General features: G+C 36.0%; 1 protein-coding gene across 2 annotated transcripts in view; it reads right to left on the bottom strand.

Moving 5' to 3' along the window:
* vps53 (VPS53 subunit of GARP complex) overlaps positions 1 to 14326 on the bottom strand; it is a 34034-nt gene extending 19708 nt beyond the window's left edge. Inside the window, exons 1-9 of one of the 2 annotated variants that reach the window (XM_014968522.2) lie at positions 14174 to 14326; positions 13835 to 13915; positions 12189 to 12238; positions 11033 to 11099; positions 4131 to 4217; positions 3365 to 3480; positions 2845 to 2964; positions 303 to 381; positions 55 to 198 (exon numbers count right to left, since the gene is read on the bottom strand). In XM_014968522.2, coding sequence (XP_014824008.2) covers positions 55 to 198; positions 303 to 381; positions 2845 to 2964; positions 3365 to 3480; positions 4131 to 4217; positions 11033 to 11099; positions 12189 to 12238; positions 13835 to 13915; positions 14174 to 14260 — 831 coding nt within the window. In that variant the 5' untranslated portion in view covers positions 14261 to 14326. The remainder of the gene's footprint in view (positions 1 to 54; positions 199 to 302; positions 382 to 2844; positions 2965 to 3364; positions 3481 to 4130; positions 4218 to 11032; positions 11100 to 12188; positions 12239 to 13834; positions 13916 to 14173) is intronic. The other variant, XM_014968521.2, reaches the window with a different exon arrangement.
* Positions 14327 to 18423: the final 4097 nt, after the last annotated feature.

Here is an 18423-nt window from a genome sequence, read left to right as displayed (position 1 = left end):
TTGAGGCGCCAATTGTGCATAGTGAGATTAAACAAACATTTATTTTAGTCTCACGTCTTGATTTTCTTGGAAGAGAACCAGATACTCCGAGAGGTGCTGCCTGATAAACTTTTTGATGATCTCCTGTTTGATGCGCGGGTCGAGTACGTTCGCCACCAGGCAGGCATCTCTGAGGACATTACTGGGTCCACCGGGTCTCTGTGTGGACGCATTTAGACATCAAAGTTAGTCTCCTTACTTGACGATAAGGGGGGAAAAAAGGAACATGAAAATAAGGATTTTTCTTTATATAACATGTTTACCTTGGAGCCTTGAGCAGGAAAGGCTTCTTCAAAATCTGCCAAGATCTGAGTCCCCAGCTCACTCTGTGCTGCCTTCACTCTTTCAGAAACAAAAAAAAAATTAGATTGGGCTGTTAATTGTTCTCCAAAGCCGCTCGGTTCAGCATTTCAGAAGAGTAATAGCATTTTTTCTGCTGGATGTGACTATCAATTAATTCCACTCCCTAATTACTGTGGCGCAGACTTTTTATGGCTAACAACCAAATGAAAGATCATTTGGCTTAATTAATGTACAAACATTAAATACAAGGACACCGAGCAGAAATGTAAAAGTAAAATAATGCAACCCTAAAGCTCTGTTCAGTTAATGATGAATCTGTAGCAGCCTTTCATCTGGGCCCACTAGTGGAATTAGCAATGCAAACTTTAGCATAAACTGGAAGGAGAGAGGAGCAACTATTGCATTTAGACACCTAATGGGCTGTAAGTTATTTGTTCTGTTTGTCTACAAACAAACAAGCACACATTAGATCATATTTGATAAGTTACTGAAAACAAAGTAAATATGTAAATGAATTAGCTGCTTAATACAACAAGATAAAGTAATAAATATCACATACGATGATGCACACTGAGAAAATACATAAAAAGATTAATTTCAAATCCTGAAACAAATACCAACACAGAAAATAGAAGAATGTCTAAATTACCGTAATAATATTGAATATAATTATAAGAAAACAGAAATAAAAATAAATAAATAAATAAAGAGAAAGAGCCTTGAGATTGTTTTTGGAAAAAAAAAATCAACACTCTGGCTCTCAGGTTTTCAGGTGTCCCGTTTCACAGGAAAGAGCTATGATAAGAAAATATCACCTCAGTTTTAATTTAGGTATTATGAAAAAACACCTTCTAGAAATCCTGATGGTGTTTGTTGGAAAAAAGCAACTCTGCTAAATATGTCTGGTGAATGCATTTAAAAATCGTTAAACTAACCTCATTATTTTACAACACAAGCAAAAATGCCAAAAATGAAAGAAAAAAAAACTCATCACTAATAAAAACTAATCTTCCATGGTGACAGATTTCATATGCATTTAAGAATACATTTGATTAGAAGGCATAAATAATTTATTAATTAAACATAACTGTTTAATTCCCAAGCAGCACATTTAAACTTTATAAAGGATTATAAAAGCTATACATTATCACAGGCAGGGCTGCTCTGGGTGAAACGTCAATGTTCCTGGGTAATCTGCTCCAATGCAACACTTGCTGATAAAGTTTAGCTGCAGGAGCTCAAATTGGCAAGAGCTTAACTCAGAACTCGAGGCTTAAAAGTATCCAAACCTCCCCCCCCCAAAAAACAACATATCATTTATGTCCCATTCATTAAATCAATCCTTAACATTCATTTTAAGACAGATGCCTACAACTGCCTGAAAAAGGTTTTTTTTTTTTTTTTTTTTTTTGCATTAGATATGTAACCCCATTAGTTTTAGATTTTGACATGTATTTCTTTATTAGTCACACAGGGAATTAAACTTGTACTTTTATTTTACCTTTGCTCCTTCGTATTTATATTTTCAGTTTCTTCACTGAGAGCAAAGTGAAACAAAAGCCCGATTCCACGTATGCACAAACTTTGCGAACGAAGCCGATTCTGATTCAGATCCTTCCAGATCAGCCCATGTTTGTCAGACTGAAGCAGCCCTGCCTTGATATTCGTCCCTTACTTGTGTTTCCCGTCGTCCACAGCAGAGCTGCAGCTGTTATTTGGTATGAAGACTACCTACCACACCTCAGTCAAAGCAGAACAGAAGGTCTTTCTAATAAGTTTATACAAATCAGAAGTGTTTTTTAAAAAAATCTTGATTATGAAACTGGTCAACGTGACCAAAGCAGATTCCATCTTTGGAAAATATTGGTATAGATGGAAAGAGGATAACAAAGACCTTTTATGTTTTGTGCGTGTTTATAGAACTGTTTGTTCAAACCAGACAGCAACATATTGTTGCAAGTGACTTCAGAGTAAACAAGCATCCCCAAGTGGGTAAAAGCCTTACAGAAAAGCACCAGGCATGACATCTGATCTTAAGCACATACAATTTACACTCACATAAATAATCCTATTTATTCAGAGACAGAAACACACCCTGTGAAATGGGTGTCGGTGCCATCTTAAAATAAATAAAAAAAATATGTTGGAATAATGACGGCCCATTCAGACGGTTTCCTTCCTGTGTTTTCCTACATGTGCAGCACAATGTTTCTATGTGCGTATATCTGCATAAACAGGATGTAATACACAGAGCCCCTCCCCAAACAAAGGAACCACTTTTCAACAGTTCAGAAGAAGAGATGAGGAACATTTTCAGGAGAGAGAGGAAGGGAGGTCACCCTCTGGCTGCTGGAAATGAGCTCCAGAGTTATGCTGATCGCCAAACACCCAAGTGTATAAGAATGCATGCGTTTGTGTTTGTGTGTGTGTGTGTGTGTGTGTGGGTGTGTGTGTGTGTGTGTGTACGCGTGTGTGAAGGGGGCAGGGATATAGCTGTGTTACCTCTCTGAAAGCTGCCTGATCTGGGGTATGCCCATGTATTTTTGGAAGTGTTCAAGCACATTAACCACTCCCTGCAGCAAGTTGGCCACCTCTCCATACTGCCGCTTTCTGGTCATGGCTCTAAAATGGACAAAAAAATGTTTTATTAATAAACATTTGCTTATATAGTATCAAAAATACTGCAGTGAAAGATCTTTAAATTTAAAAAATAAAGGATGTTCCAGGCACTTGTAGGAATACTGTTTACAGTTTGTACCAGTTTTCTTGAAACAAGAGGAAAATCTGCAGCATATTCCTATTTTTAAATGAAATGACATATTCTATCATGTAATGGAATGCCTTTCCACTACTTTTGTCTCTATTAAAAAAATTAAACTATGAAACTGAGTATTTGTGACAGACTGCTGGATGCAAGGACTCGCATCACACTAACAGCTGGCATTTCCAAATCCATAAATGTAATTAATCCCATGGATAAGAGAGGACTTAGTTTAGGACAAATAAGATAGGGTGCACCCACTCTAAAGAGTCGACACCCCCCGCCAACATGTGCAGGTGGTTGAGGGTGGTTATGGAAGTAGTGAGGTGGCGCTTGGCATGATCTAGCTGCTTGATGTCCCTCGTTATCTCCTTGACCTGCGCAGCGCAAGACAGAGAATCACATTTTAAATAGAGAAGGCCCAATAAGCAAATGTAAACCACTCCAACACTTTTTGCTAATAACCACGAAAAACCCCTACAATTAATAAGTCAAACTAAAAACAAAGCACAAACACATAAAGGCTGTTTTGTTTTTTTTTGTTGGCAAAAAAATAGCGTACTGCTAAAAAAGAATAACAATAAATTATTTCATTTCAAGGCTTTTTACCCGTCTGTGCAAGGCATGCCAATGTTGAAATAGTGAAAAACAAAGCATTTTGCTTCTTTTAGAATGAAAAGACATACCATCTACAAAGATCTGCATGCCCATTCCACCTACAGCACCTCCAACGCTATTATTCCAGTACTTACCCAACCCACTGACCTTTCTATGAATCTTACTGGGATGAAAGCGCGCGCGCACGCACGCACGCACGCACGCACGCACGCACGCACGCACGCACGCACGCACGCACGCAGTAATGCTTGTAACAGCAACACAGATGGAAGGTGCATTACCTTAACTTATAAATAACATTATCAACACTGCTCTCCATTCTCAAAGAAATAAAATCTGCATCTCCCATGTGCCGCAGAAAAAACATCCTGACTGATTCATGTTTTTGTGCGTGATTTGCTGCGCGTACCATTTGTTCCGACTTCTCTGCCTTGTCCTTAATGTCTTTGATTTTGCCAAAGAGTTGCTGGATGGCTATCTGGGCCTCCTCCAAAGCCTGCAGAACACAAACACAGCAACACTAAACACACATTCAGGGGAGCCTGCATTGATTAGTTACCGCACAACAATTATTATAGGCACTCGATGTCGCAAAGTCTTTGAAAACAGATATTATGCCACCCGCAATCGAGTTTTATGCTTGAAGGCACATCAAACAGTATGGCATACAACAATAAAAGACTTGGAAAGCCTTGAGGTCTAATGCTTGTGGCCACTTTAAATGATTGATGGAAGTCCAATTCTTTTGAAGCAACGTGTTTTTTGTCCTGTACTTTACCTAAACTGAGTGTATAAACTGTGTAGCAGTTAAGAGCAAATAAACTGCAGGTTCTACAAAACAAAACTACAAAAACAGGTTGCATGCTGTGAATTTGCTGACATGAGACATCTGTGTTTCCTCCTAATTGTTTATCAAAGATGCAGATATAGCCAAATGCATGTAACGTTAATGATAATCCAAAAAAAAAAGTTGCAGAATTGGGAAACGGACAAATTCCCTGCACAATTTTTAGTAGCATAACCTGCCTTTTGTGTCTTCGATTCAAAGTATTTTCATTGACCGAAGCTCTGCTGGTTAAAAGTATCCAGGTGTACAAATGTTAAAAATGCTCAGCTTGGTAAAACAGTGGAAACATTGATCCCATTTCTGTTTCAAGTAAAAGCAATTACATAATGTTATACAGTTTTTGTTTATAACCTTTGTGTTTTTTGCGTACACCGAATACATGCCTACATGCTGCCATTTTGTCCCATCTGACTTCCATGTAGGATAAATTCAATTAATAACATCTGAAATCTTTTCATGTCTTTTGGGTTTTGATTCCAGTTTGAGCCTGTTAACCTTTTGTAAAATATTACAAATTCTGATTAAAATCAAAATAAACTGATGTTGAGGTGGAAAGCATTGCCTGCTGGAGTCAAGAAACCACATCTCCTTACGGTAAGCTATGAGCAGAACACAGAACTGGTTCATTGTACCAAAAATCATGTTCATTGTGAAATTAAAGGATTTTTTTTTTGTTGTTAAGATTATTTTATTAGTCTAATACCAACCTAGTTAAAATACATTTTTACTGATTCTAATGGAGAAGAAATGCCAGGATGAGAATTGCAATTTTCAAAACAGTTGGTAAACTGGAAAATTAAATTACATGCATCAAACTGAACTCACTCTCAATGTGTGTTACTGCTTGTAGATATTACGAAGAAATAAGGGACACACTTAAAACTGTAAACTTTAAGAAGGATTTGTAAATTATTCATTGTGGATGTTTGAGTCGAGTCATCAGAAGAATTTGTTTCCTCTATTTAAATTAGTTGATGTCTAAAATTATGCCGCTAATGTCCTTACCAAGATCCAAAATGAGGGCACCATTCGACATACAATTTGCACACATAATTAACAGGCTGACTAAATATCAAACATTAATAGGTCTTAAGTTGACACAAAGAGTAAAGGCTAAGCTGAGTATAAAGGCTGCCACTATAAAGGCTAAAGAGATCATTAGCGCTTTTTACACTTCATATACCATTAAACAGCTACAGCTGTAAGATGTTCTCAAGTTTCTCCCATTATCTGATGCGACCAGCTGCTCTTTGATGGTCTGAAACAGAGACTCAGCACTGACATGTAATACCAAGGTAATAAGCTTAATTTGGCCCCGTTGCTGTGGCAGCACCACAGAGGCAACTTTCTCCCTTCAGAGCCTCTCGACATACGCGCACAGAAGGACTGGAAACAGCCAACACCAGCTGTCTGAGGAATTTACCTCTGACAAACAAATGGACAGCAAGCAGGCTTACACAAACGTAAATATGTCGTGTGGTTGACAGGAATTGATTAACTATCCTTTTTCGGGTGTCCGTAGAGACTTGAATTTTCTGAATTTTCTGCTCTGAAGTGGTACAAAGCATGGTTTAACCTCTCACACTAAGCTGAAAATCTGTATTCCGTTCAGAATGACTATCACAATAATCTGTCTTTCAAGGCAGCACAGCAAGTCTGGTTGTAATTAGGCTTTTGGGAAAAGAGAAGCAAAATCTACCTCTGACTTAATACAATTTTCTTTCTTTTTACATTTCACGCCACACTTTGACTGCTGCTGATTAGGGCTATTATTGTAAAAAAAAAAATCATTAAAGGTTAAGTGATTGCTGTTTGATCTGAGTACTGGGAGTGTAGAAGTGCCACTGAATCTTTTAAGAGGCTTCCTGGAGGGGCTCTTGAGCAAACAAATGGCACACAGAAGAAACCAAAAACATCCAGCGGTGCTAACCCAGCCGAGTGAATCTGGTCCGCTTCCTAGCGCCCCTCTCCTGCATTTAGCCCCGAGGAAAGCTCAGAAGATCTCTGCCCAGAAGGCCCCTCCACGCCAGAGATGATAGCTGCGTTCACACAGACCAGTGCATCCCTGACATGCAACAAGCTGCACATGTTCCACGGCTCATACAGGCAGTATTGTAAAGTTTAGATAAGACACAGCGAGGCCTCTTTTTTTAAAAAAAACATTTGAATGTGCTTAAGATAAACCATGCTCGTCTTGCTGGCAGACCTCAGCGGAGTTGTCTCGGGGAGAGGGCACATTAAAAGGTACTTCTGCATTTTAAGCTAAACACGGCAGTAAATCAGATCGGCTAAACAGAGCAATTTTAGCAGCTGGAACTTTGCCTGAGCAACACCCTCCACCCTACATGTGTAAACATTATAATGGACAAGAGAATAACTCTGAAAATAACTCTTGAGTTAAAATGGTCTATGCAGGCCAAGTCAGAATAACAAAACAACTGTGATTTTTCTTTGCTTTTTTTTTTTCTTCTTGACCATCTGTTTCCCTGAGAAAATGAATGAAAAAAAATTCATTTTATTACAGTTTGATTTTGTGAAGGATGTTGGATAAAGCAAGGCTACACTGGGAAAAACAATAAATTGAACAAATCTTACCCAACAGATCCAGCATATCTAGCATAAATTCGTTTCTCAAAATAGAAATTCATAAAATTTGCAGTACTGAGCAATAAAACGATAAAATAATAATAGTACCCTTTAAATTCAATGAGACAAACGAGATATGTGGCTAAACAGATAGTATGTGGGCTCACTTTTACTCAAGCATTTTTACAAGATGTTAAGAAGACTGCAAACTGTAGTGTGAACTCGGTTTGTATTGTTTTCACGTTGGACTATTAAACAGTTCTGGAAAACGGTTTTGTATATCAGTATATTGACAGAAAGGAAGTGTTAATCCTTTAACGTTACTAAATACTTAATGGAATTCAGTGTTCAGTACTTTGCTATTTAAAAACAAAATCTCATTAGTAATTGTTAATGCTTTATTACTTATTTTAATTCACCTTGTAAACTGAAACAGATATAAAACTGCTCAATATAGAAAAAAATATGATATATTTTTTTGTCCATATTGCCCAGCTTTAGGTTTTTTATGTAGTTGGACAGAATATAACTCCCCAATGCTCACACCTGATGCATATCTTCAGCGGTTGACGGTGAATCTCCTGGAGCGTTGCGGAGACGTCATGTAACGGTAAAGCAAAAGTTTGAGGAAATGGGGATAATCATAAATGGTATTGTCTTTGCAACTTTTCGTAATGACAAAAGTCACTGCGAAAATTAAACTGCCATTTGTCTTGACATCAATTTCACCCAACAGTTTTTAAGTTCACTTGGAAAGAAATTTACTTACATTGATAATACCGAATAATTCATGTGAAATCACTACAAAGTCCAGTAAAAGGTTTAACTGGAACACATTTTAAAAGGATTTCTTCAAAACAGAATTCTTGTTTTTTTTTTTTTTTGTTTTTTTTTTTATATATATTTGCAGGTTTTAAATATTTAAAGCCTTTTCAACTGAGGGGTAAACACTCATGCAGTCAGAGCAGCACTGCTTCATCTGTTAAAAATATATTATGGATCCAGAGGGGTTGTAGTTGTTTTAATTTGGGCCTCACAACATAAATGGCTCAAAATTCTAAATTATTACTTTGACTGGAGGATAAATGTCTGTAAGTAAACCTCAATTATTTAAGGTCTCTAACAGTTTAACATTAAAATATAAACTGTAGAAGAGTTTAAACTGACATAACTGAATAATAAGTAAAACAAAAACAAGAAAGAAAAAAAAACAACTTAAAATGCTGAGTTCTCTTCATTGACAAAACTCCATCCTGATAAATTAAAAGGTTCAATATCTTTACTGGAGCCTTATTGTTTATAGCATCACTAATGCAGAGGAAACCAAATAAATGGGGTATAAAACTACCTTCCTACCTGGAAAACATCCCTGCTGGTAAAACATGCCTTAAGTTATTCATTGTTGTTTGTTCCATTCCTAATGATTGCCTAACCATCCTGGGTTGAAACTTCAGTGCCTTATACATATTATTATTTAACCAACAGATGGTTAAATAATTGTACAGTAAAATCAGTGGTGGGCAAACCGCTAATACGCTAATCGCACAGCTAATTTTTCATTTAGTGTGCTAACCTTTTAGCCAACCTAGCTTCCCCTAAATTCATTTTTCAATAAGTTCTTAATTGTCACGTTACTTGGCTGTTTTGTAAACTTTCAGTCGAATGAAGTTTGGCATCTGTGTTAAAGCTTTTGGCTAACTATAAAGAATTCTTCAACTTTATATTCATGTTCTTGTTTTGAAGTGGGTAAAGACTATTTGCGCAGCTGTTCCGTTTCCTCTCCACATGTTTGTGTTCTCTTTTCCTCAATGACTTTATTTTAAAGGGGAACAAAATAAAACACTGGCAGTAACAAAAAAAAAAAAAAGACAAACACAATTCAATATCGTGTTTATTCAATTAAATAATGTCAATTAAATGGGTGCTTGACTCCTGCGTCTCGCCATGTGAAATGTGTGCCCTCGGTACATTCGACACTGTTGCACAGTGGCTTAGGTGCAGATGCACTTATACCGTTGTCTTCCTACAACGGCATCAGAGTTGTAGAAAGACAATGCTGGAGTATCAGCACTTACTTCAAAACTTAAGGCAGATACAAACTTCTGCATTAATTGTATTAATTAAAAAAAATATTTCAACAAAATTGCCAGCTAGTTTCTGTACATAAAGTCCTAAGCGCTTATAATAATGATGTTATATCAAAAATATGATTCCCTTATGCCATCCTTGCGCAAAACAGGCAAATGGTATTGTCTCTTGTTTTGTGTGTCAGCAAAATGCAATAAATGGAAGTAAAATAATCAGTTAATAGCTTATATGACTTGGCAAGTAATGTTTATGTTAGCACCTTGATATAATTTTCTGTTGTTGATTACTATTTGTTTACAAATATTACAGATAAAACAGTGGGGGAGCATTATGCATTTGTAAAGAGCAATACAAATAAACACACTGTAATTAAGAGAAACAAATGTAAACATTACATTACGCAGCAGGGATAACATAAATGTAAACTCCAACAGCAACCGAAGTCTGATCACTGTGACATTTCCACGCTTTTTCACTCAGTGAGCTTATTACTGTCTGCCTCCCTGAAGGCAAAAAAAAAAAAACCCTAAAGGGAAAACACTCCAGATCTCATTCACTGTCTCTCGCCGACCAACTTGCTCCTTCCTTTCTTCTAAATAAATGTTACCATCTTAGGTTTCAGCCTTAATATTTTACTCAGCAAAGTAATGGAGCTCAGTCAACAGCAGAAATGACTAAAATTGCTGATGCTGTTGGTTCTGTGCTGCTGCTGTCTCCCCAGCTTGAAATGAGCCTGTTTCCATCTGCTGAAGGAATTTTTTCCTCCTGGAAATGTTGAAATGGCTCTGTGGGGTTGGAAAAACAAACTAAAATTATTGTATGTGACTGGCTAATGTTATTGGTCTGGATGGAGACTTTAGAGTGTTTCCGCTGCTAAACGGTAGCTGACTGTGAAAAACGGGCCACCGTGCTGGGCTCCCCAAAGACAATGTACACCTAACGTTAACCGGTCAGAACACGCGATTATAATGAGGCTAGTGTTAGTTTCCCTCTAAGCCTTGATTAAATCAGCTTGAGCTCCTCTTTAACACCGTGCCCTGACAATCAGAGAGGTAAACGCAAACATGTGAAGAATGTGAGGATCTACACATGAGAATCTATTTCCCAGACATGTTTTCCGTGAAGAGGCAGACTGAGCTGCAGGAATTATGGATCTGAGTCATGTTGTCCTTTTCCATGGAAGCAATATGGGAGAGAAGAAAGTCACAAAGGAGTGGCTATTTTTTTCCTCTTTCGTTACATCACAGCCACCATTCTAACAGTAAGGAAACAATATTCGTTGAAACATGCCCATTAATGCCTAGATCTGATATATGTTTATGTTATTAATCTCTAGTCTTTGCAAAGAGTGGAAAATGAAATCCAAATGGTATAGTTTTCATATAATCCTAAAAGAATTGCTGTACAATCATAGATTCCTGATTTTATGTGTGCAACAATTTTCATGTGTGTTGCAGATGTTCCGTCCATGTAAATGATATCTACAGCCCACCGGGGTTTACCTGGTTAAATAAAGGAAATTAAATTATGGTTCAGACCAACAAACTTCAGAGTCTCAAGCAAAAATACACAGCAGAGCTGACAGAGCGCAGCTGGAATGTTTTACCACATCAACCAGCCCAAAATAAGTTATTTAACCTCTTAGCTGTCATGAGGACACCGGCGTCCTCCTGGAACCATTTTCTGACAATTCAGTGTTTATTGTGGTGACAAACAAAAATAAAACATGAGCTATGGATCTGTTTTTTTTTTTTTTTCAATGTTATTGCAGGACCTGCAGTTCAACTTACCTGTCTGCCGTCTTGTCCCACGTTGGTCTGACCTCTCACTACCGTCCTGATGTCATCGTCAAGACGCCTGTTAAATGTAGAGCAAAACATTTGGTAAATGAAACTGAGCAATCAATCTGCAAGTATGAGTGAGATATGCATTGGAGTATAAAGTAGATTGGAGACTGCCTGCTCTACATTAAAACAATCAACTCTTTAGGATCAGTGAACACACCATACATAAAAGCTATCAGTTAGCGCTGACAATAATTCTTCTCAGAGCAGAAGTTGTTCCTGGGGAGAAACAACTCAGTTTGTTTCCCCCAGTATCAGCGAGATGGGTAAAAATAAAATCAGAAAAGTGTGTAAGAAGCTTCTAGAAAGGAAACATGGAGGCATGTCACCTACGACAACAGTAGAAAACAAGAAGCTTTAAGTGTTGCAGAATTAGACTTAAGAGTTCAATTCTGTTGCCTATGGAACATAACGGATGAGGAAATGTTGGCAGGCGTTCGAAAATATCACAGTCAAGGTAAAGGCCAACTTACTCTAAAGGAAATAGACACACCAGTAAGTGTAAGAAAAGCCAACATTGCTCATTTGAGGACACAAAAGAAAGTTTAAAATATGACCTGCGTAATCATTTTGTTAATGTTCTGAATAAACAGTGAAATACTGTTCAATTGCAAGACTGTGTGACACTTTCTATCTAATGCACACAAAGAGTGATGTCGCTAAATATAAATATTTACTGTGCAATCACAGTGATGCTCCTTGAGGCTCCTCTATAATTATCCATAGAGGAATTCAAGAAGAAACAATTTAAGCAATAACAAAGAATCGGATATTATTTCCCTTAAACATTGGATGGGACTCCACTGTTCTGAAATGATCTTGTAGAAACATGTGAACAAAATTAAAAAGAAGGTTAGTGAGGTACAATACTTTCTTGTAAATGATTGTTTTAACTTTAGCCAATACCAGAAGGATTTTACTGCATTTGAAGACTTTAATTGATGCAGACAGAGAGAACTGTAACTTTGGACCATTTTTGAGAAAAGTGTTGCTTTATTGTACCATGAACATTTTATGGTCAAGAAAGTACAATTTTACACAAAAAAGGAGATTAAAAAAATATTGCTATTTATAGTTCTTAAAGAGTTAACATAAAACTTACCGTATCTTTAGCCGAATTTTATTTACAACATCATCAATATTCGCCAGAGACTAATGGGGATAAACAAAGACAGGATGTCATAAAAACATGAAATAATCAGCCACTCACTCTAAGAGCACCATTTTTCACTTCATTATTTATTATTGGTAGAAAGGTTTTTCTTCAGTATTTCCACTATCAATTTTCAATGATTACTTCATCTTGAAAAAAAATGCTTTCTTTGATTAATCTCTTACAATAATATTAAAAGGAACTAATTGTTTTGCATTACATTTTACTAATTATTGTAGTCTGCACACAATATGTAAGTGAACAGTTAATATAAACACACTTAATGCACACACACTAAATGTCTATTTAAGCTACAGTATATAAACATAAAACATAAGATGACTGTTTTTGTAAAGTTATTTTAATGTCTAAGATGAAAGGTGAATTCAACAATTGGAAATAAATCATTTTAACACTTTTATATGTAAATTTATATTTTTCACTTATATAGAACTACACAAACATCAACTTAATGTAGTTGCTGTAGTGCACTACATTAATGCACATTATTTAAAAGTAAATACAAATAAAGTAATTAATTATATATATATATATATATACACACACACACACACACACACACACACACACACACACACACATATAATATATATATAGGATTACACTGACCCCTGATGGAGGCGGCAGAATATACATACGCATTAATTATAAAAAGGTTATCTAATAATTCTTCAAATCTGGCAAAAAAAAAAAAGCTATATTGCTTAATCAACATTAAAGAGGCTGATTGATACATTTGTGTTTACCAAGATAATACAAATAAGTAAAAACTTTGAACATTTATTTGATTCCCTTATAAGTATTTGTTTGTTCTGAGGACAGATTCAGTCCCAGTGGGTTTGGACATTTTGTGCTTTATGAATCACTACAATTCCACATGTATGTTAACTTTACATTAGCTGAGGTACTCTGTTTATTTTTTTAGTTCCTCATATCTGTGCAACAGTGGGATTACTATAGTCCCAAGGACATAGCTGCCACATCTGACAATGTCTTTTTCTAAAGTTTCATCAAGTTCCTCCAAACATTATTCAATCTGTGTCAATAACATATAAACAAAAACATTATGAAAATGCTAAAGAAACAGATTATTTTGTCTATTTTAAACTAAGTTAATAAACATTACATGTGTAAAACTTGACTTACAAATGCAACTTTGCAGTTTTTTTTTTTGCTAACTTTTCACTTTATGTTCGCTCACTGCTTTTTCTCTTTAAAGAAGCAATAACTGTTCAATTTGGCGAAGCTGTTGCTTGCCAATAACTCCATATTGTCATTTTATAGATTATAAACTTGTGAGATGCTCTAGAGACGTAAAAATCCCACAATCTGATGAACCAATTCATGCTTCAGTCTTAGTCTAAATGTTACACTTGCATATGACCTCTAAACTTTTACTGCGCTGACATTTTTTGCTTTCATTTCTATATTTCGAGCCATATAAAATAAAAAAAAGGATATTTTACCACATATTATAAATTTCAAGATGTTTGTTATTTATCAAAACAATGACTAAGAATTATTATTCCTGAACCATTTCGTTTCAGTGTCGACTTGGATCAAAATGACTGTACCTGCTCGGTGGGGAAGAGTGTGTTGATGTACTCCACAGCATTGAAGTCTGCTCTGTCCAGAGGGTCCTGGCTGGGGAAAACCTTCCAAGACAAACGGTATTTAGTTAACTAACTAAACTAAAAGTCTACATGTGCACACTGCATTTAATTTTCAGACTGAAATTCTAACCAGTTAAGTTTAACCAGCTATATTGAGGTATAATTTTATTTTTTGCCAGCAAAACCCTATACAGTAAACCCTGTTAGCAGGGTGCGTTAGCCTGCTAACAGATCAATCTACATTATAACAACAGCGGGAATAATGCGTTTTCTGTTCAATTCACGGGAACAAAAGGCTACCTGTTCAATGGCTAGTTGCACCTCTGGAGTTAGGTGCAAAATTGCCTCTAAATCTTCGGTAAATTCAAATTCTTCTTCTTCCATCATTGTCAAAACAAAACTAAGCTATCCGGCTTAGCACTTCCTGGTTTGCGTGATGACGATGCACCTTGCCACGGCGACGTATGTGTGGCGTTTCAAGACTGTCGAAAAACAGACCACTAACGCCATTATTCAATAAACTAATTATTTAATAATTTCTTAAATTTGTCCTTAGCTATAAAAAACTGAAAACAAATACGGAGATAATTTATTTAATGTTGAATAATCTAATTATGCTGCTAATAAAAATATATTTATTAAAAACATAAATATATAACTATTTCATGGTTACATGCTGAGTTTATTACAGCCTTTTAACTGTCAGCCTTCATTAAAATCAGTCAGCTGCAGTATCACTCTAGTAGATATAATTAATGTGAAGTTAATTTGCTGTGCAGATTAACTAAGATGACAAGCAGATCATTTAGCAATGACGAAATAATTAAACAGAGGGGAAAATATTTATTCAAACATAAAGGTAGATTTAAGTTATGAATTAATGTATTAATGTATTCAAATACAATTAAATAATAGTGAATGCAGTTCTTTATTAAATACATTTATTTAACATTTTTATTCTTTTTGATGATAGAAGTCTGTTAAGTTAAGTGTGTTGTTGTCAGGATTATAGATTGTCAGATTACAACTGATACAGATTACAACTAAAATCTGAACATTAGAATGCATTTTTATTATCTAGTTATAGTTATTATAATACAAAACATTTTTTTCTTTTCCAAAATTAAAACATCCAAATATTAGCTGAATTGTTTTTGGAACTTCAAGGACAACTTCCCTCTTATATTGTCATAAACAACTCAACTGTCAGCAAATTCAGATCATCCAATTTGCATTATTTATAGACTGGTCAGGAATCCTTGTTAAAAAATCATCTTATTTAAGGTAACTAAACTAATGATTGCATTTTTTTTCTTTACAGGTGTATTTAGATAAAAAGGAACATTTATGGATTTTTTGAGTAGCTAGTTGCAATTCTGTTACATGATGAGGTGCCAAAAAATAAAAAATCAAGCTTTTCTGATCATTTATTAATGTTAGTAGACAGATTATGCTATCTTCACAATAATATTTAAAACATATTTAGTTACTAGTGACACATGCTTGTGATTATTTTTTTTAATGAACATAAAACCAGACTCAAAACTTTCTCAAGGATGACACTGAAGACATGTTGAAATATAATCAAGAAATAAATTATTTTTGAACATCCTAAAAATAGCAGTAATATTAAATATGTATAATTTCATTGTTGCTACCTTCATAAATACAAAATTTGGTTCAAACTCAAAGTCAAAACCTGCACTGATATTATATTAACAGTAACTATTTAATGAGTAGTGTATGGCTAGTTCCTTGTTTAAGCAAGAAACTCTTCAAGGACAAAAGCTCACTCAACCAAAGAAGCAATTTCATCCATTGTAGTAATGATGGTTGCCTTTTTTATTCATGTGTCCTTCAACCTCAAAATGCCCTTTGCAACTCCCAGCAAAGTTGATATTCCTTTGATTCACCAGCTATCATTAACAAAATAATGTTTGCTGCTCAGGACTTTGGAAGAAATTTAGTACTTCAAACAGGTGCCGTCTTTTTGAGAGAAGAGGCTTAAAGTCATTAAAACTAAACTTTAAAAGAAAATGTGCCTCACCCAGAGGGATGCATGACAACGCATAGTTATTATCAGTCAGAGGCATACATTGAGCCTTAAATGAGAATTTTCTGTGTCATTACAGCAGGTCTCAAATCACTTTATGGGTAACTTGATGGGTAATTAAGTTATAGCTTAGCATATGCTGCTACAGCTGGAAATTAAAAAAAGATGATGGTGCTGATATAGCTTTTATAATTTCCACTGCAGTCTAAATGGATTGAGAACCCTTTGTCCTTCCCAAGGCTGTCAAGCTTTTGTTTAAGACTTACATAAAAAGAACAATCTCAAACTCCTGGGTTGATCTGAAAAGATCTTTTTGTCTGTGATGACAATAGTGCAACAGAACAACTGGCTGCTCAGCAGGGCTGGACTGGGACCAGAAAATAGCTCAGGCAGTTTTGGCCCTCCATGACTATTAATACAATATTCGAAGGTACAAGGAACACCATAGGCTGTATATTGCACATTGCGTTGTTTCAAGAGTTAAAATAAAGCATGTTCGATAAAATAGATTTGCTCTCCGCAGCTCAATGAATCACTCTTAAGCACGGACTCCTTGGCAGGAATGTTTAGACTAAGATAGGAACGTCTTTGAGAGTCTTTGAGGAAATGGGCCCAGTTCATTAAGTTTGTATCCTAATGTCACAAATGACAGGTGGCCTAATATGTTTAAAAATTTTAAATGGGCTCTATTGATACTTTTGCAATATCAATAGATTAAAGTACAGAAAAGTATTCATTTCAGCAATTCAAAAAAATGGAAGCGCTTCGGCATTGTCATTTTGCCTAACGGGGTATTTGTGTGAAGAATTTTGATCAAAGAGTTCATATATAACACAATTTGGAATAAAGTTGCTGCTCTGCAACCCCAGAACCAGGAGACCCGAGTGGCCTGGAGGGTTGATACAACAACAGCAGATCTTTGGTATAATTTGGTGTTAAGCCATTCAGTAATTTATTGTGGTGTATTGTGTAATATTGTGTCTTGTCATGGTGTCATTTATATATATATATATAAAAAAATGACACCAATTTGAAAAATAGACTATGTCCAGGAAATCTTTACTTCTTGATTCTTCCTGAAATAGATCATATTTGATCTGATAAAGCAACCAAGATAAAATGAAGAAGAAAAGGACAAAAAACCCAAACAGGATCGAGGAGAAGCGCTTACTGTTGGCACATCTCTATCCTTGTCATGGAGGATATCCCTCCTCTCTGCTAGTCTTTCTGGTATCTTCCATTCTTAAGACACTGTTAGACTCACGAAAAGTTCTCCTTATCTTTGTTTGCTATGCTTCTCACAAGGCCTGCTTCTGTGACCTTGACAGTAACACAAGGTCAAAGGCTAAATAATTCCAACTACAGGATGTTCCAACATATTTTCATAATTTAAAACTACAAAACAACCCTCTGCCAGTGTTTAAATTTGATACGACAGTCTGCTCTGGCCTCCAGTTCCATTTAATTTCAATCACAGTTTTGTGGTCTAGCCATGGTGACATGTAGTCAATCTCAAAAGGCCCAAGAGTCGTATGCCACCATTTAAGCAGCAGCAATGCCTCCTGCTGTCACAAGAACAAGCCACAATAAACTTATGATCCATAAGTTTCCCTGCTGCTCTGTTTCTGTAATAATGCTTCAAAGGGGGAAGGCAGATGGAAAAAAAGCTGTTGACTGAACCTGTTACTTAAATAAAATAAAATAAGAAAAAAGAAGTAGCAAACAGAGAGACAGAAATAAAATGTATGAGGTCCTATCCATCACTATCCATACGCACAGTGTGTGAATATGTGTGTGAATCTTTGAATGACTGAATGTAGTGTGAAGTGCTTTGGGGGTCCTCTGGTCTTGATAAAGCGCTATACAAGTACAGAGCATTTACCATACAACAGGGCCTGAATTAGCTTTACAGGCTGCCAGGGACCACAGAAGTATATACTACCACCAGTTTATAATGCATGGAACTGAGAAAGCCAGACCTTCATGTCTGTCTACCATTCATCTCTGCATTTATCCCTGCAAGTGGTGAGTCTACCCAGATGTGGCTTCCTGTGCTTTCTTCTGGCTGGATCCATGACTGGAAGGCTGCAATAAGATCCAACAGCCTCCATGCAAGCTGTCTTGTTACAGTTTCAGTTAAAGTATAAATACCTATGGATATGTAAATATTGAAGGACCTATTGCTTTGCTCTCCCAATAACCTGCCTTTTCTAATTTCAATACATCTTTGAATCACTCTTGGTCTGAGGTCAGTTTGTTATACTGAGCAGTGGATAGTGCTGCTGCTTCACAGTAAAAAGGTCATGGACTCTAATCCCATCCGGAGTCTGTTGGTGTGATATTTTTTCTCCTCTCGCGTATTTTGGAATTTTCTGTTTCTTAAATTGGCTTCAACTGTACTTTTATTGTACTCCGTATTAGGACCTACTTCAGCAAAAAATTCTTGCTTTGCAGATATCTCAAGTAACTTGAGGCAAAGCTAGTTAGCACATTCAAA

Source organism: Poecilia mexicana, unplaced genomic scaffold, assembly GCF_051168715.1.
Source record: "Poecilia mexicana isolate PSO_F unplaced genomic scaffold, ASM5116871v1 scaffold_13, whole genome shotgun sequence".
Lineage (NCBI taxonomy): Eukaryota > Metazoa > Chordata > Actinopteri > Cyprinodontiformes > Poeciliidae > Poecilia > Poecilia mexicana.
Note: the sequence above shows the minus strand (reverse complement) of the source record. Positions and strands in the feature narration are given on the sequence as shown.